At 38.1% G+C, this 20526-nt stretch overlaps 2 protein-coding genes across 2 annotated transcripts; both read left to right on the forward strand.

The window, feature by feature from the left end:
• The first annotated feature begins 7197 nt into the window (after positions 1-7197).
• On the forward strand, positions 7198-7888 carry LOC145116631 (uncharacterized). Its single transcript, XM_079052953.1, has 2 exons — positions 7198-7798; positions 7851-7888. The coding sequence occupies exons 1-2, from the start codon at positions 7198-7200 to the stop codon at positions 7886-7888; spliced, it is 639 nt and encodes a 212-aa protein (XP_078909079.1).
• Positions 7889-7914: 26 nt separating this feature from the next.
• LOC145116640 (uncharacterized) lies at positions 7915-8331 on the forward strand. Its single transcript, XM_079052964.1, has one exon. It carries the CDS (start codon positions 7915-7917, stop codon positions 8329-8331), a length of 417 nt encoding a protein of 138 aa, XP_078909090.1.
• Positions 8332-20526: the final 12195 nt, after the last annotated feature.

Raw genomic sequence — 20526 nt, forward strand, 5'->3', positions numbered from 1 at the left:
CGATAGACGTATAAATCTCCTTATCACTCTGAAACGTTTATATGCTAGTTCTAATATCGTATCAAATGCTTAGAATCCTAAACACATAAGGTCTCCAGATCCGGTCGGAAACAGACCATATATCCGAACAAATAATAGCATATATGGCAAACATATAACATTTAGCACATAAAAGCATTTTAGGCATCATTCCTAAAATATACTAGTGCTCGTGTCTTAAAATATGGTAGACACTCATCTCACAATCATCGCTTAGCATTCTAAGTTTAAGTCTAGAAATCCTACAAATTCCTAGTTCGCTTAAACTAGTGCTCTGATACCAACTGTGACATCCCCAATATCACGGCCAGAAAAGATCGATTTGTTTATGCTTTGTTTTATAAATCAGAGTAATCTTTTAAAGAAAACAATTGCGGAATTTGTTCCCAAACAAGATATGATAAAACTTTATCAAAACATTTCTCAAAGAGAATGTACTTTTCATTAAATAATGTTGAATCATAAAAGTGACCCTCTTGAACTCAGCTACCGCAACCATCTCAGCTACCGCAACCATCTTTCTACCGCAACCGCTTCAGCACCCGGAGTCAATCTTGTTCATCAGCAACCGCATCAGCAACCTGAGTCAGCTACCGCAGTCAACTTAGCTAGATTACGTTATTTGTCTTTTATGTAATACACTCTATTATCCAGTATGCCTTGCACGGCTGCTTATAGAGTTGTAATCTAGTGTAGTTTCTAAGTCTCTATAAATAGAGACTTACTCTCTTTGTATTCATAGAGATAAAGAAAAGGAACCAATAACTTATGAATTCTATCTGAATACACATTCTGAAGTTATCTCTCTTATCTTTCTTCACTCATATCTTCTTACTTAAATCTTATCATAATCCTGCTGATCATAATCCCTCTTCGGAGCAAGTCTTTAAGACTTAATCACTAAGCTTGATCTTCCTTATTAACTTGGAGTGAATGCATTCCTTGTTATGAATCAGCTTAAGTGTCTTCTTGATATAACAATTGCTGTCATTTCCATTCCTTTACATTTCCGCAACTAACTCTCTAACTATCTAACTATATTATTGTTGAGCTTTTAGATCCTTTGAGATTAACTATTCCGCATTATACTTGTTCTAACTTTTGTTCAAGTGTGTCTCCAAGTTTTTCTCTCAACAATTGGTATCAGAGCCAAAGTGGTTGCTTTTTGAAAACGGAACTCTGATTTTTCAAAGAGCCTTCTATACCACTAAAGCTCATTTCTTCAAAACAAAAAAAACAATTTCAAATGGCACAATCATTATCTCTAAATGTTTCCAACAGTGTCGGTGGTTCTAACCGAGCCCCAATACTAGTCGCAAATGAATATCATCACTGGTCACAAAGAATGGAAAGGTACTTGAGAAGACTGGGTAGAGATGTATGGCGATCCGTAGAAGAAGGACCACATGTTCCAATCCTTACACCAGTCCAAACTGACGGCGCTGCAACCAGGCTAGGAGGAGGTCAACCAGCCATGAGCCGTCCCACCAAGGATGATCTCGATAAAATGGAAAATGATGCTGTTGCTTTTTATGAAATCTCTTGCGGAGTTGCTCCTGACAACTTCGATATTATCATAAATTGCAAATCAGCGAAAGAGATCTGGGATGTTCTCAAAAACCTGTACGAAGGCTCGGAACAAGCACAAGATAAGAAGCTTACTACCGCACTCAACGAGTTCAACAACTTCAAAGCTCATACTGGAGAAAGTTTGGAAGACTCCTTCAAAAGGTTCAACCTGATAGTCACCAAGTTATCCAATGCGGGCACCATCCGCAGTAACCATGAAATCAATCTTCAGTTTCTTAATGGTTTGGGCAGACATTGGACTACGGACAAGATGATAGTCCAAGGCGATAGAAAGATTCACTCCCTGTCACTTTACAAGCTCTATGGAGAGCTGCAAGCTCAAGAATCCACCCTACTCAAAGATTGTGCTGACTTCGGAGGACCACTTTCTCTCATAGCACAAGCTCCACCGCAGTCACCTTACCCTTCCTCGTATGACACTCTACCGCAGTCATACGAAGCGGATTCTGAATATGATGATGAAGAATATTTTCAGAAGGCTATTGCTCTGGTTAGCCAACAGTTCAACCGTCTACCACCTCCTTCCTTCCGCAAGAATCAGCAGTTCAACAAACCTCCATTCAACCGTAACTTCGGTTCTCAGAATAACTACTCTCGATTTCCCAAAAGTTCTCATCCACCACCGCAATCTCAGAATATTCAACCAAAGGAGGTACCGCAGTCTCCTCAAATCACTGACTCTGGTACTCCTTCAGAAGACAAGACTGATGTTGTAATTTGTCACAAATGCAACAAAGAGAATCACTTTGCATGAGATTGTAAGGCCAATGTAGTAAAAGACAGAGCATTCTACCTTAGAATGGCTCAAGAGTTGGAAGACAAAGAAAAAGATGAAAAGGCAAGGGCATACGTGGCCCATGTCAAAAGAGACCATCAAGTCTGGTCATCCGGAGACGAAGATGAGGCCATCAGCAGTTTCAAAGGAAAAGGGAAAATTTGCATGCTGGCCACTGCGGATGATGATGGGTCTACAATGTTGAACAAGAACTACTGCTACATGGCAAAGGATGGAACACTAAGCATCGTCGAACAGGTAAAACTCATGATCCAAACTCTAAACTATAGCATGCATGACTGTCAGCCTTACATAGATGATCTTAATGACACTTGTGCTGCCGTCCTTACAGACTATAATAAAGCCTTAGATGAGAAGAACATTGCGTCCCAAGAGATGTTCCACGTGAGAGGACGACTGGATAACAAAAGACTTAAGATGGCTATATTAGAGAAGGACCTAGAGTTAGAAAAGGATGCAAGAATGTTAAGTGAAACCCAATTAGAGATAGCTTTGAACCAGAGAGATTTAGCTCAGAGAGAAATTGTATGCTTGAATCTCTTAATTGAAAAATTGTTTAATGAAAGTGAAGCTATTGAAAATTTGGTAAACAATGGAACCGTGGACAATACATACAATTGGGGTTGGTCAAATGGATATCCTACCTCAATGGATTCCTCACCCCGGTTCAACAAAGACAGAATGTATGTCCCTCCAGACCGAGAATTTCATTTCCCTGTCAATGACAAGACTTTTCCCGAAGATATTGAAACTCACTTCGGTAGACTGCACTACTTAAGCAATAATTATGTCATTGAGGAAATTGTGCCGGAGGTTTCGGGTCACACATGTGATCAAATTCCTATCTATGGCACCATCTATCCAAATTCTCAAACTTCATCCGTAGTTGACGAAGAGATTGTTGTTGAGGGCCCCGAAGTCTCAAAAGACTTTCCATCTCTGTCCTCAGACCGCAGTGTCTCTCACTGTAGTCAAATGTCCCACAAATGTCCCACCGAAATCCCATCTAAGACTTACTCAGCGGTAGTCAAGTCATCCCTACCGTAGTCATCAGTTCAAGGAACTGTAACTCTTCAGCCAATATTTCATGAACTACCTATGGAAAATTTTGAAGTAGGTCAATGTTCCCAAATTCCTGAATCCTCAAGCTCTGATGACTCAACTCTGCGTTTTCAAAATCATTCCAAGAATTCCAGGAAACCGCAGTTGAACAACAATGACTGCGGTTCACCAAAATCTTTGGCAAAAAAGGCTTTTAAAGAAGAAATCAGATCTCGCGGTACTAATAGACAAATTTTTTCAAAAAACAAGAAGCAAGTCAGATTTCCTAAATCCAAAAGTCCTAAAAAATTTGTTTTCTCTCACTACATTTCAAAAAACTCTTCTTTCAAGAAAACAAACAAAAAGGAAAGTTCAGTTTCAAAAGTCATTCCTACTCCTTCTGACACAACCCAAAAGGGTGTTCAATCTTTTCGAAACTATGTTTTTCAGGTCTATTCTTCAAATGATCCTAAATGGAAAGGTATTTTACCCACTCCAACACTTTTAAAGTCACGTCAAAATTTCAAATGGAAGGGTATCTTACCAAATCCATCAAAAAGAATTCAGAAATCTACACGTGCTAAAACCTTTCATAAACAGACTTTTTCAAAACCCAAAAACACTCGTGTCAGCAATAACCCATCTTGGACCGGTAACAGATCCAAAACATCCTTAAAACCGCTGACGAATCACAGTGTTAGATCAAAAGACAAAATCTCCTTTTGTAAATGTCAGTGTAGTTGTCAAAAGGTTTTATCTAATGTCAAATCGAGTCAGAGTCAGAAACCTCGTATTTTTTCAAAAAATCACAACACTCCAAATCTACTCAAACACCCAGGACTAGGCTCTAAAGTTGACAAGAGACCTGTCCCTGCAACCTCGGACCATGCATCACTCAGAAACACATCAATCGTCCCAGGCTCCAAACTTGTTTGGATGCCTAAACTAACCGTGTAATTCTCAGGCTTTGTGCAAGGAGGAACAAGAAGAAGAGTGGTTAATTGACAGTGCCTGCTCCTTGCACATGACCGGAAGGTTAGAGTACCTTCGGGATTTCAGGCCTATATGCAATGGTGGAAATGTCACGTTTGGTAACAATGCAAACGGTGTCATCCGAGGTTACGGTGTTCTCACTACGGGGAACTTTTCCATTCAGAAGGTTGCTTATGTAGAAAGCCTTAAACACAATCTCATCAGTGTTGGCCAACTATGTAAAGCAGGACATCGTGTTGAATTTGATGATCAGTTTTGTTACGTAATGACGAGTGATAGAAACACTTGCCTGATCAAATCTCGATCCGAAGGTACCATGTACCCTTTGGATGTTTCTCTAATCATTGGTAAACCGCAATTGTGTTTCTTGTCCAAAGCTGTATCCGAAGTCAGCTGGCTATGGCACCGTAAGCTAGCTCATCTCAACTTTCGGTACATCAACAACTTAGTCACTGGAGAACTAGTCCGCGGTCTCCCTATTCTCAAATTTAGCAACGATACTCTCTGTCCGGTTTGTGAATGTGGGAAGCAGTCTAAAGCAAGTCACCCTCTGATAATGGACTCTTCTATTTCTGAACCACTGGAGTTATTGCACATTGATCTCTGCGGTCCTTCAACCGTAGCCAGCCTCCACCACAAGAAGTATATACTGGTTATTGTTGATGACTATACACGCTTCACATGGGTCTTCTTCCTCAGACTCAAATCAGAGACACCGCAGATCTTCATCAACTTCATCAAAGAAATCGAACTTCAGATCAAGCTTCCGGTTAGACGCATCTGCAGTGATAATGGAACCGAGTTCACTAATCATCTTCTTAACAGTTTCTTGGTGTCCAAAGGCATTTCTCACAACTTCTCAGCACCCTACACACCGCAACAAAATGGTGTAGTAGAAAGAAGGATTGATTGTTATTGCTATATAACAATCAAAGGTAATTACTAAACCCTTATTTCAGTTCTTATATGATAGATCTAGGGTTTATAGCTTTGGATATTCAATTGCATGTTCATTAGACAAACTAGATCCAAAAGCTATTAGGGTTTGCATGTACACCATAGGAATGATGTAGTGCTCAAAACCCATCAATAATGATGTTAGTTGTTGACTGTTTTTTTTGTTGGCATGTGTATGATATGCAATACCTTATGAAATCATATTTGTGAATTTGTGAATGCTACAATACCTTATGAAATCTTATTTGTCTATGATATATTGGTTATTAGAAATGGGAGAAAAACAACAATGGACCAATGAGCATTTAAAATGCTTACTGGATACTTGTATTGAAGAAGTAGAGTGTTTGTAGAAAATGATTGAGTTGGCAGAAAGATTCATGGATAAGGCTTGGAAGAGTTCTTAAGGAAAAATTTGGCGTTGATTTGAGTCAAAAACAAATGAAAAACGCATATGACAATCTGAAAGCCAAATACATAGGATGGGTATATTTAAAAAAGAAAACTGGTAATATATACAATTCTTAAACAAACACTTTTAACTTAACAGCCGAGGAATGGGATGATTTTAAGAAGGTACATATACATTAATATATATATATATATATATATATATATATATATATATATATATATATATATATATATATATATATATAAAAATTAAGCATTTACGATTGAAGTTGCCAAATATTCTTATACTATTTTTTGTTACATTTGGGTTTAGGGGCATCCGAAGGCTGCTTCATTGAGAACAATTCCACTGTCTTTTCCAGATCTTTGTGCACGTCTTTTTGATGGAAATAGTGCCACTGATAATTTTAGGAGTTACTCAGCCCAATCATCATCAGTAGCTGGAGCATCCTATTGTTGTGTTCCACCACTTCAGATTACCGCCACCCCTTTTATTGCAATAGATGATGACGGTGATGACACTTCCCATCATGCTAGTGAGCCTTTTCATGAGCCACCACCTTCTGCTACTTCACCTTCTACTGTTTCACCTTCTGCTGCTTCACCTTCTGCTGATTCACTATATACCGCTTTACTATCCGGTAACCCCAACAAAAGGGCTAAACCCTCAACTCCTATAGCTCCTAGTGCCTCACCGTCTGCTTCTTCACCTAATGGAACTTCTATTACTGCTGATGATTTAGCATTTGAAATGAAAAAAGCTCTACAAAGTTTGACTAAAGGGTATACAATTCCTCAATGTTTTGAGAAGTTAGAGGTGCTTCAGTTAGGCCCAACAGATCCTTTACGCTTTGTTGCATATCTTATTTTTGGAGGGACCATGAACATGAGAGAGATGTGGATGCATTTGCCCGATGTTCCCGAGATATTACGAGGATGGCTTGAGATGACGAGTACAAGTTTAGGAGTTTTGAAGGATGGAAAGATTGTCCGGTGATTTTTCTTGTGTTAAAACTATTTGTTAGGTCTTTTTGCCTTTGTTGAAACTATTTTGTTAGGTCTTTTTACCTTTGTTGGAACTATTTTTTGTTATTTTGCTACTTGGAATATGGTTTATGTAATGTTTTTTTGCTACTTGAAATATGATTAATGTAATGTGTTTTTGCTACTTGAAATATGGTGTATGTAATGTTTTTTTGCTACTTGAAATATGATTAATGTAATGTTTTTTAAAGTTCTACTTTGTTGATTTTAAGTTCATAATGGATCACGATCAAAAGATACTTCTCGTAATTCTTATGTACCTGTACATCTGTTATTTTTGGAAGAGGGGTGTGAAACGATTGTGGGATAATGATTCGGAAATGATGGGACATGAATACACATTAGAGTTATTGCATCGTAATCATTTACAATGTGTTGAAGTACTACGCATGTCCCGTGACTCTTTTGTACGACTATGTGCTCATTTTAGAGAAAATTACTCATTAAAGGACAACAAACATGTATCGGTTGAGGAAAAGATGGCTATGTTTTTTATGATGATCAGCCATAATCAACGTTACGTGATTATCAAGCAAAGATTTCAACACTCGAAGCAAACAATTCATAAATTTTTTTATGAAGTGTTGGAAAAAATGATGCTTTTTGCACAAGATGTTATAGTACCAACTTCTTTTAATCCGAATCCTAACATTCCAGGACATAATAGGAGGCTACGACGGGTTTTCAAAGGGGCGGTTGGTGCACTTGATGACACTTTGATACATGTTGTTGTCCCTGCTAAGAAACAAGACTTATATAGAAGTAGGGGAAATGAAGATTGCTACCAAAACGTATTTGCAATTTGTGACTTCGATATGATTTTTACATTTGTTGTGGCCGGGTGGGAAGGGGTAGCACATGACTCTAGAATATTATCAAAAGCAGTAGCCGATCCACTAGCATCATTTCCGTTTCCACCACCAGGTAAGTTTTTGTTTTTTTTAATATTTTTTATATTAGTTTGAAAATTGATTAGTGTTTTGCATTTTTTACAGACAAATATTATCTTTGTGATGTCGCGTATGCACACTCGAGGATTTATGGCCCCTTATCGTAATGCGAGATATTGGCTTGGAGATTTTCGTCAAAAACGTGCATTGACCAATAAAGAAAAATTTAACCATGGACATGCAAAACTTCGGAATGTCATTGAGCGTGCTATTGGTGTTTTGAAAGCACGCTTCCCTATATTGAAGAGGATGGCACCATTCCCGTTTGTTATACAAAGAAACATTGTCATGACATGTTCCGCGCTTCATAATTTTATAAGGAGAGAAGGACCGAGTGATGTGTATTTTGCACGATACGATGAACCCAATGTCTCGTTTCGAAATAACAATGTGACCGTTGATGATGATGAAGACGAGATTCCAACATATGGTACTGCAGCAGACCGTGAATATATGAGTAAGTTACGGGATGAAATTGCTGAGGAGTTGATGCACAATATAGATTGAATTGGTTTAAATGAAATTGTTATTGTAAAACCAAATTTTTTTATTGTATGACTAATTTAGTTGCATGAATTTTATTTTCAGTGTTGTATGACTATTATTATTAAAATTTTGGTGTGGAAAAATCATTTTAAGTTTGCAAAATCATTATATTTAAAATGCAGTTTATTTCAGCAGACTGCAGACGTTAAAAAACAAACAGTCTTCTTATTGCAGACTGCAGACGTTTGGTTCACCTCTTCTGCTGCAGAGACTTGTAGATGTGGTACACAGACTGCAGACATTTTGACTTCAGAAAAACAAACAACACCTTAGTAACGCTGGTCACTAATAAAAAATAATTGTCATCCAAATAAATATTAATTATAAATTCACTTATAATAAAATTTTATAAAATTAGTTATAATATCATCCTTTCTAAAATGAAAATATAATTATTACATTGGTAAAATTAATATAATATATAAATTATTATAGTATATTATTTCATCAGAATGTAATGACTAATGAAATATATCCTAAATGCCATTTAGCAACAATAAAAAAGATTATTTATCACAATCAAAATCGCTAGTTCAAATTTTAAACAATAGTTATTACTTAACTAAATACATAATTACAACTAAAACAAAAATAACAAGGTTACATTTCGTAAACAAGAAGGAATTCAGATTTTCTTTCTATGTCATCTTTATAGTGTTTTATGCCATATATCTTAATAATAACACCATCAATCCAATTTACTAAAAATATTTTCTAAATAAATGCATCAATATTATATATCAATACTAAACCATCCTCCCTATATCTCTATCTTCAAAGCTTCCAATTGAAAAAGGGTTCGCAACTTCACACACACACATATATATATATATATATATATATATATATATATATATATATATATATATATATATATATATATATATATATATATTATTTTTTTATTAGGTTTGTGGTTGATGTTACCTCTATCGTATCTAAGAAACGTAACATATTTGTTATAATAAAAAAGAGATTGGTCTTACATGTGCTTTGCAGTATTCCACAATCTCGTTTTTTATGTAAACAAATATTGAAATGCAAATTATATTACTTACCAACCATATTATTTATTATGAAGGTTTATTTTCACAAAATGGAGGTTCAAAATGAGGCTCGAGAAAATAAAAGATCCATCATATTGGTTGTGACGTTCGTAATAGAATGTGTTACGTTTATTCTTATGATACTGATGACGAAGCGTCTAGCAAGATTTGTTGAAGCGACCGACGGGTTTAAACCAAGAAGGAAAATTCCATATAAATTTTTTATGGTCTTAGACGTCATTACATTTTTTACGTCCCAGGCAATCGGTGCAGCTCACGATTATGCGAACAGGATTGTAACAATCATGTATAAGTTCATGGCGTTGCTGATATTATTCATGATATTGACTATTGTAGCCACCATATTGGCAATTTTTGTTTAAGTATATATTGATTATATATATAACTGGAGAATCAAGTATTATTTTATTATTATTATTATAGTCGTGCTCAAGTTTTAATGTTGGTATTATGTTTTTTTTTGTCAACATTGAGGAAGATATTAACTAAAATTAAATAATTATTAGATGATAAAGTTGCTTATGTGTATTTATTGGACTCTCATTATATATACAAGATGAAAGTGGGTCCAAACCTGATCCAGAGAGATCCGGACCCGGAAAACCCACAACCTGTTAACGAGATTTTGTAGAACCGGAAACCAGACCAGTATATAAGAACCGATTCCGGTTCGGTTCCGGGTAAGGAACCAGGTAAAGTAGGTCTAAAACCGGAAAATACGGAAACATCAAAGTGGGTCGGGGTGAACCAGATAAAGTGGGTCTAGAACCGGAAAACTAGAAAATCCGGGAAAACCAGAATTTTTTGGTAATTACTTAGTAGGTTGAACTTCGAAATATTTCAGCTTTGATATCTCGACTTCGGGGGACTTTAAGTCATTGAATATTAAACCAAAAATGACAAAATAGTCTGAAATCATGCACAAACTCTAAATTACGTGTTGAAAAAAACCTCATGATAATCCGACTTCAAACGAATTAGATATGCATGTTTTAAAACTTTCACAGAATATAAAAAAAGTTGAAAAACAAATTTTTTTTAGCTTTGATAGCCCGACTTTAGGCGACTGAAAGTCAATGAATATTAAACCAAAATGACAAAATTATAGTATAAAATCATGTACACACTATAAACTACACTCTGTATAAAAGCTCATGCCAATCCAACTTTATACAAATGAGATATGCATGTTTAAACTTTTCACAAAAACTGATTCCGGACCCTAAAACTTGTTCCCGTTCCTAATGCATGTTTAATATTATGATGTAATAGTTAGGGTCGACAATCTTAACCTATTTTGAAGTAATGAAGATGAATTATTTGAGTATTATGTGATTTATGTGGTACATATGTCTTTATAACAATGTAATAAAATAATATTAAAAATATGCGTCAAAAATAAAATAATAGATAGACCCAATATCTATGAAGAAAGATGAAGTGGTCGTGACAAGGATTCCGGAGATATAAAGAACGCTGAAACCCGACTTATAACGAAGAAGTTATGACCCATCGAAGTTTTGCAACAAAACCGATACAACGTTGTGTATCGTAAAAAGTGAGTTTGCGATAAAATACTTTATAGCCTTAGCGATCTAAACGAAATTCATAGTATACGTTAAACCGAGAGCATGCATTTAGAGAACGTCCAAATCTGACTTCGTTAGAGGAAGTTATGATTTTTCTAAGATTATGCATAGTAGTATACAACCCGGAAATCGAATTTAGATCGATCGATTTTTAGCCGGCAGACAACCTAAACGAGAATTGAAGATCTTGTTAATACGAAATCAACGGTATAAAGACAGACGAAAATGAACGTCGGATGACAAAGTTATGAATTTTTAACGGACTTTAACTGTCTAAGTCTGTTAAAATATAACTTTAAAAATAAAGTCAAAATTAGCCGACGGAGTCTAAAAAAAAGTTGTAGATCACATTGCTACCTACGCGTGGATATAAAGAATGTCAAAAACGGAGCACGTATGCGAAAGTTACAGATTTTAGAAAATAATTAATTTTCTTAATAAACTTTGGAGGTGAGACGTGGCTAAATCCCAACCGTACCTTCCTCCCCACGGTTGTGCACCGGATCACGACACGTGTCCATTACGCCGAGCGTACCAGGCTGGTACGCCCTGCATACTGTGTACGCCCAACGTACAGCTTTGCTACGCCCCGCGTAACCTAATTCCTCAACCTATAAATAGAGGCGCAAATCACCCATTTTCTTCACACCTTTCCAATTCTTTTCTCCCAATTACTCCCAAACCCTCTTCTCCCTTACCTAGCACTTACTAAGTGTTAGAGGCGAGTCTCGTAGCGCCAGAAGGCTCCGAGAAGAAGAGCTTTCAGCTCAAAAGTTCTACCCGAGCAGAGCCCGGTTCCTCGCTAAACCCCCTTGTAAGTGAGTTATGCTTACCCTACTTTAAGTATAACTTATGTTTAAGTTCATTATCGTTATTATGAACCTATAAACAAGATTTATCAGTGATTTAAAGTCGTTATAGTGATTGATCTACTTACGGGGATGATGTCTAGGATGCGATTTAGTGAGGTGTTTAAAGTTGGCTTTCCAAACAGTATACTTCGTATACCAAACAGACCCTACCTCTGATATGATCCTACCTGGTTGTTCCTTACTTGGTAGATCATGACGTAGACCTTGAGTTAATGATAAATCTAGACTAATAATTAGTCGCAATAAATATTAGACTAAAATCTAGTGATAATAATATTAGGTTTCGTCAACGGAAAAGACGATTATTAGAAGCGAAGCGCTGCCCAATTTTTGAGTCATCACTTTAACAAGTGAGTGCATAGTTACTTTCATCTTACACATAGATATGAAGTATTTAATATAACTTACGTGCTATGTGTTCATATTATCTGTGTTCTTGATATCTATGCTGGATGAACAAAATATACATGTTTTATTTGATTTAAACTGTATATGTATTTTACACCTAAAATTATGATGGGTAAAGATGGGTAGATGATATAGATGATGAAATAATTGATGAGAGGCATCGATGTTTAATTTGATTCAGTCATCTCGCGGAGTATAGATGACGACCACGGGCTATTCTAGACAGTCCAGTGGAACGCTGGCAGGCTCGCAACCTGTAGGTGTTTTTGAACTACATGTTCACCAGGTGTAATCCATCCCCCTCATGGTTGCCTTTTTGACATATATTGTTGACGAATCCCCTACGCAGTGTTGTCATTCCGATGATAATCCTTAGGCTAGGTCCCTTAAATTAGATGTTTTAGGGACAAAAAGTGAGGATAACGGGAATGGGTAATCGGGTTGAATGACTTGATGAAATTAATGAACTTAATTATTGTGGGTTGAAAACCTTATGTGCTCACCAGGCTCCCAAGCATGACCCACTCAACTTCTTGTATTACAGGTAGTGGCAAAAGAGCACACGAGTGTTGATCTGATGAGAGATCTGTGGATTATAGGCCATTAGAATAATAGATATTTGTAAGGCCTGTACTATTTCGATTTATGCTATTGTACTGTATTGACAATGACATCCCAAGGTTTTTAATATAATTAAAACACATTTCTTCGTAAATGCTTCGATAATACCTTTATCATATTTTTTGGAACAAATTCCGCAATAATATTCTTCAAAAGAATACTCCGATTTTAAAATAAAGCATAAACAAATCGGTCTTTTCTGGTCGTGAAATTGGGGATCTCACAGTTGATATCAGAGTATTATTTTAATCGAACTAGGAATTTGTAGGATTTCTAGACTTAAACTTAGAATGATAAGCGATGATTGTGAGATGAGTGTCTGCTATATTCAGAAAATATATAGACACAAGCATTAGCTTATTTTAGGAACAATGCCTAAATTGCTTTTATGTGCTAAAAGATTTATATGTTATTACTTGATCAGATCTATGGTCTGTTGCCGACCGGATCTGGAAACTTTATGTGTACATATTTCTAAACGTTTGAATACGATATTAGAACTGGCATGTAACTATTCGGAGAAACAAGGAGGATTTAAACGTCTATCGTAAACAAATATATAAATTCATCTGCTTTGGTGTATAGATCGACATGGCGAGAACCCAAAGCGGATTCGGAAACGCTAATGGAAATTCTAATGCTAATCAGCAACCTATGATTGCTTTTGTGCATGCTTTTTGTACACAATAGAAGATCAAATAGACTGTCGAATAATCGACTCTACCCTGAATCCACAACCAAACGAGGAACAGGAAGTAAGGCCAAGTCGATCATTCTAGGGCTATTCAATCCCGACCATATACAACTAATCAACATACACGTAGCAAATACACAATTAAAGGCATATATATCAGATAAGCATCTCCCAAAATCAGGAGGTATCATAGAAATCAGACATCACTATCCAACATCTTCTAAAAGAACCTTATCCACCAGCATGCTTTTCTAACAATTCATATATCAGAAAAATCAAAACTCAGCAAACATAACAAGTATGGGTGTTTTGGGAACCACTCTCATGTTCGGGCTCTGGCTGACTGTATACACCACATCCTCCTGCAAGTCAAAGTTAAGTCAAGGTCCATATTCGCGATCCTAATCCAACAATCATACAAGAACATTACAAGGGACCGAGCCCATGTCCTTAACCCAACTCTTTTTATTATAATTTCTTTTTCAAAAACATTTTTCAAAAGCTCTCGGATCCTAGTTTGAGACTGGATTCACACAAGTGTTCATCCAATTCACTAAACCCAGGGCTGTGATACAAACTTGTAACATCCCATTTTCACAAACAAAATTTTTCATTTTTATTAAGGTGAAAACTTTCCAATTTATAAATCCATTATTAAGAAAAACCGTTTATTCCAAATTACATTTGTTCAAAATCAGAGTTTTATAGAAAACGCGAAATCCTCAATGCTTCTGATGCGTGTGTACAGTCTCGCCTTCACCTTCCCATAAACACCAATGATACCTGAAACAATAAACAACTGGATAAGCATAAAGCTTAGTGAGTTTCCCCCAAAATAACACCATATAAAAAGATCACATCTACAATTAAACATGTTGGGTCCAGTCAACCATAGGGTTGGAATACCCGAAGCCCAGTCAACCTCCGGATACCCCAGGTTGAAATGACAATATACAACAGGTCCAATCAGCCATCGGGCTGGAATACCCAGGGTTTGTTGGCCTACTGCCTCAACCCTACCGCTCTTCCCGAGCCTCTGTGCCTACGACTTATAACTGACCCGCACTGGGTATCTTGGCCTACTACACAAAGCAGGACCGCCTCAACCCAAACCAAACACAATATGTCGACATATAAACAATCAGGATCAAGTAGGCACACAATACATGCAAACAACAATCATACAGCTCACTACTGCCTACTAATCCTCTCACAACATACAGTCCCGCTACCAGGTAACCCCCATAGAACGCGTAACCATAAGTAACCAGAGGTGAGATAGCCACCTGAACAGATGGTCCTAATCTAGAGCCACAACCAAACAAGGAACATGCAAGAGAGCCTAGACCAAGAGTTCTCAGGCTATCCTACATGACCACAGACAGTCCCTAAGGGCACTCCATAAATGATAACCAGTAAGCACAGATAACATACAGTTCCACAGATTATTATCACAAAGCAACATACTCAATACTAGGAGACAAATCTAGCAGATCACTACAGCATAACAACATACTCGATACCAGAACATAGATATAACAGATCACTACAGCATAGTAGCATACTCAATACCAGAACACAGATCTAACAGATCACTAAAGCACAACAACATACTCAATATCAACAATCCAAGGAATGCATGGTCTTATATACTCAGAGGTGAGATAGTCACCCGGACAGATGTTCCCACTCTAGAACCACAACCAAACGAGGAACAGGTAAGAGAGCTTGGATCAAGAGTCCTCAGTCTATCCTACATGACTACATACAGTCCCTAAGGTATCCCTCTACTAACAGATAACCAAAACTACTGGGTCGGCATTGGTGCCTTCGACCTACGGGTATAGCGAGGCGAAACTCACCTCGATATACGCATAGGTAACTACTATAGCAATGAAGAAATCTACCAGTTTCAACTCACTTCCAATCACCTACAGGAAGATACTTGAGTCAATACCCGATCACAGGTCATAGTTACTTGCAACAGTGACCACCTCACATGAAATGACGATTAGGGTGTCACATAAAATGATGATTGGGGTTAAGTAAGAACACTTAACCCATTAAGGACTTAACCACCTAAGGGTAGGATTGATTAAGGTTTGACTTAGTCATTCTTGGGTGTAATAATAATCCAATCAATAGCCCAAATACGCGCCCGATCATTGTCCAAAATAGAGCTCCCCGAACCCATGCCACTCGGACTAAATTTAGATGTTTAGGTAATTAAATATCTAATAAATCAGGCACCACCCACTTCCACCTCGAGTAGTGGTCGTCGGCGGCGGTCCATGGCGGCAGCCACCCGCATACAACGGCGGTTTTGAGTGCTAATTCCAACAACCAAGCACACATAAAGAATTCCTACATCACACACACACACACTAGCACCAAAGAACAAGTAAAAATGCCCAATACAGCCACCAAGATGGTGGCAGACAGCAGCAGAGGGTGGCAGCCACCACCTCATGGTGGGGGTGGTGGGTTTTCTTTGATTTTCTGGCCAAGAAACGTCCATACAACATGTCCTCCTAAACCACACACACACACACACACACACACACACACCATATTACACACACAGCCACCCACACACGGTGGCTGGTGGTGGCAGAAAAAGCAGAAAGGGAGGCAGCCACGATGGTTGGTTGCCGTGGTGGTTCTCTTCAACTTCCGGCTAGCCAAGACGCACACACAAGCCACGATTTGCAGTAGTGATACACACGCACGTACATGAAGCACGAGCACCCACTGAAACACGTACGCAACTCAACTTCCCTCATGGCGGCAGGCGGCTATGGATGACGACCGAAGCAGTAGAATGGATTGTTTGAGTGGTGGCGGCGACGACTAGCAGCGGGCCTAAACGAAAACGGAGGGATAAGGACGGCGTATGCGGAGGAGAGGCGGTGTTTGCGTCCGTCACCAATCACAATAGCGACCACGACGTCCGACTTCGGGCTTCATCCTCAACAACAATGGAAACAACAACGACGACGCTCGACTTGGTGGTTCTTGGCTTCGACAGCGAAGGTGGCGGCGGTTGGAGGTGAAGGGGTATAAGGGTGGCGGTTGGTGATGTTAGGGTTAGGGTTTTGAGAAGGTGTTAACATGAGGCCAATAGGAGGGTGATGGGTTTTAACCCGTCTCCAATTCAAACTTCATACCAATTATGACACTTCCGATCCCTCCCCCCTCTATTTTTTTCAATCCAAGTCCAAATTTTACTCTTTAGCCCCTGCTTCCAAAAATCTATTCAATACAAGACCATATGTTACAATTTGACCTTCAGTACCAGAAAATATAGCTTTTAACACCCAAGATGTACACCCCACTAATTTAATACGACTTTAGGGCTAAAAATAAAATATAACAATATATCTCGAAGTTTTTAAGGTTTATTATTAATTTATTTATTTATTTTCTACTTATTTACTTATTTTATTTTATTTTATTTTATACGGAATGTTACACCTAACATCGGTTCTGATTGTTAAACTCGGTTTACCCAGACCCGAAACCCGGATTACCTGGAACCAGTTAAAACCACTCTTTAAACCTGGAACCCAGACTAGTTCTACATATTTGGATATTCCGGTTCCGGTCCGATTTTCCGTGCTCTTGCAACCACTAGTTGTGAAATTTTGTGGTTTTTAAAAAATTTTAAAAGACTTGGACTTAATATATAAACTTCCTGTTAATTTATTTTGTGACAATTCTTGAGCTATTCTAATATCAGAAAATCCAGTTTTACACGAAAAAATCAAACATATGAAAATAAATGTACATATTATTAGAGATAAAGTTTCAGGAAATCTCCGAAAAAGTCTCAAAGTTTTGGTTCAGTTTGTGGTTTAGTCCCAAATTATTTTTTTTAAACGAAAAAGGACAGAATATCGGCTAATGTAATCACTTTGACCATTTTAAACTTATTGAACATGTAATTGCTGATGTGGCACATCTGAATTGGCTATATGTGATGACGTGGCAGCTGACAATGCAAGCCACGTCAGCTTCTTTTGTTCTATTTAAAAAGTAAAGGCCGATATATAAATGGGGGAAGTGAGAATCGAACTCGGTACCTCAAATTTGAAATGTAACGCCATTAACCACTAAGCTACAATGCTTTTTGTAACGACCCAAAAATCAGGGGTAAAAATTTCATTTTTAATCCAAACCAAACATAGATACCATTTATTCCAAACATTCCAAAACAATGTTAATCAGAAACATTTATCAGAGTTCGTCCCAAAATCATTCATTGCGGAAATCATATGTGTGTGCACTGTGATCAATCTGAGCCCTTCATTTCCAAATCGATGAAACCTGAAACCAAAACTGTAAACCGTAAGCACAAAGCTTATTGAGTCCCCAAGCATACCCCACACACAATCCACATAACACATATCGTATTAGCTGTAAAAGCTATCTCTACCGTTATCACATATCAATCAGCTATAAAAGCTACTCTACCACGTATCACATATCAAATGGCTATACAAGCTCTCTCTACCATTAGCACATATCAATTAGCTATATAAGCTACTCCTGCCACATATCACATATCAAATAACTATAAAAGCTATCTCTACCATTGGCACATATCAATTAGCTATACAAGCTATCTCTACCGTTAGCCACAAAGGTTATCTCTACCATTAGGCACAAGTCTATCTCTACCATTAGCCATAAAGGCTGTCTCTACCATTAGCCACAAGGCTATCTCTACCATCAGCCATAAAGGTTGTCTCTACCATTAGCCACAAAGGCTATCTCTACCGCATATCATGCATACATACATATCACACACCTCTACATAGCAAGTATACCAACTATCATAAAATGGGCCGACCTTGGTGCGTTAGACCTATTGGTATAGTGAGAAGACTCACATGGCACTGCTGAAGCCCCGCAGATAAAACTCCCCTTGCTGGCGTGACATCGTGGTGATTCTCTGGCTTCAGCGGGTGAGGAAGCAACGACCAGCGATGGGGGGTGTCATGAAATTTGCGGCCACAAACGGGAGAGACAAGGTGGGAGGGGTTGGCGGCTGATTACATCCTTAGGGTTTAGGGTTTCTTAGAGCTTATAAACCCGGCACACTATGAAACATCTTGCCATATTGGCAGGTCCGGTCCCTACCCATAAACACTTTTGCAACCAAGGCCCAAAATTTACTCTTTATACCCCCGTTCCCCAAACTCTTTTCATTTAAGTCCGATATTTTCCTTTTTAACCCATCCTCCTGAAATCATTTACAAATTAAGTCTAATACTTACCAAATATCCCCTTAGCCTCCATAATCTTTTCAAAATTCATCCCAAAAATACCAAACGCCCCCTGACTACTAAAATCCTTTACGAAATCAGTCTCGAATTACACTTTAACCCTCGAGTAATCCAATTTATAACTTCGGCTGCCCAAAACCGATGATCCTCTAAATAATATGAATTTATTGCGACTATTCGTTCATCAAATTCTTATCTATTTATTTATTTAATAACCAGGATGTTACAACTCTCCCCCACTTAAATTAGATTTCGTCCTCGAAATCATTCCTTACTATCCCTTTCACACCCGGCAACTTGGGCGACATGGTTACAATCCTGGGCACACCCTAGCCATCCCAGGGTAACCGTGACCAGCCTTTCCAAGGCAACCATAACCCACTCTAGCAGGGTTCTAAAACCTGAAGATGAACGAATTCCCTACAACAAGATCACATCTACTCCGTCTAACATTTGCTGTCTTGAGATAGTCTGATTCCCTGACAGACCACTCATACCGAATCATTATCATTGAATCCAGTCCGTTTATTTCATAGCTCAAAAACATAAATACTAATGTTGCCCAAATGTTGAAATTTCCCGAACACTGATCTGCCTGAAGCAGTATGCTGCCACATGACTGCTTTCCATAATCTACCGAGACCTGCCTGGTCTCATCTCGTTCGCCAATCATCTGAAATACCATATTCTGGCCCGGCTGCAGGGCCAAAGGATTCCCCACTTAGTCACCTCACACGAATTCTGAACGAAATCCTTCCTTGGAACTAGTTGCCACTAGTTATCATGCCACTGTGGCTCTAACTACCTCCCGATCCAACCGATCGGGTCCGTGTGTCGAGTCCTGACGTCGTCAAATCCAAGGCTAAAAGTGATTGCTACCCAACCAATTGTAGGCTAATTTAATAAGAAACCTTAAGCAATCCATTGCTTCCTCGATCTCATAACTGTAGTGGCGTTCCTTACAATCTTATCACTGGCTCAACCAGATCTAATCCATCCAGGTAATTTCGAAATCCAATCCGTGGATTTCCATATCCTCACTGCTGCACCCGAACTGGTGGGTACTACTGTTCCATCCACGTTCTAATAACACTCCCATGCTCTCTACCAACCTAGTGAATACTACGGCTACACCCGTAGCTCACGACACTCTATCACTATCTGACTGCTAGTGAATGCTACAGCTACCCCCGCAGTCTTACAACACTTTCACCCTGCTGACCATGAGTGAATGCTACGGCTCCCCCATAGTCTTACAACACTTCCATACCAATTGATCATTAGTGAATGCTACGGCTCCCCCGTAATCTTACAACACCTTCATGATGGGTTTTGAGCATTCTAACACTTCCTAAGTGTACATGCAACCCTAATAACCTTGGATCTATGTTTGTCTAATTATCATGCAAAGTTGAATTCCAAGGTTATATTCCTATCTAGCATACATGGGGAACAAATTTTAACTTGCATGAAAGATAGAATAACTTACCTTGTTGTTGCTTATGATCCTTGAAACCTTGTGAGTCTAGCACCCCAAGTGTGATGCCTCAAATGCTTCACACAACACAAAATGCTTTTGGAATGACTTTAGAGAGAATACACACTTCTAAAATCGGC

The sequence above is a fragment of the Lactuca virosa genome, chromosome 1 (assembly GCF_052849685.1).
Source record: "Lactuca virosa cultivar CGN04683 chromosome 1, Lactuca_virosa_CGN04683_v6, whole genome shotgun sequence".
In the NCBI taxonomy this organism is placed as follows: Eukaryota; Viridiplantae; Streptophyta; class Magnoliopsida; order Asterales; family Asteraceae; genus Lactuca; species Lactuca virosa.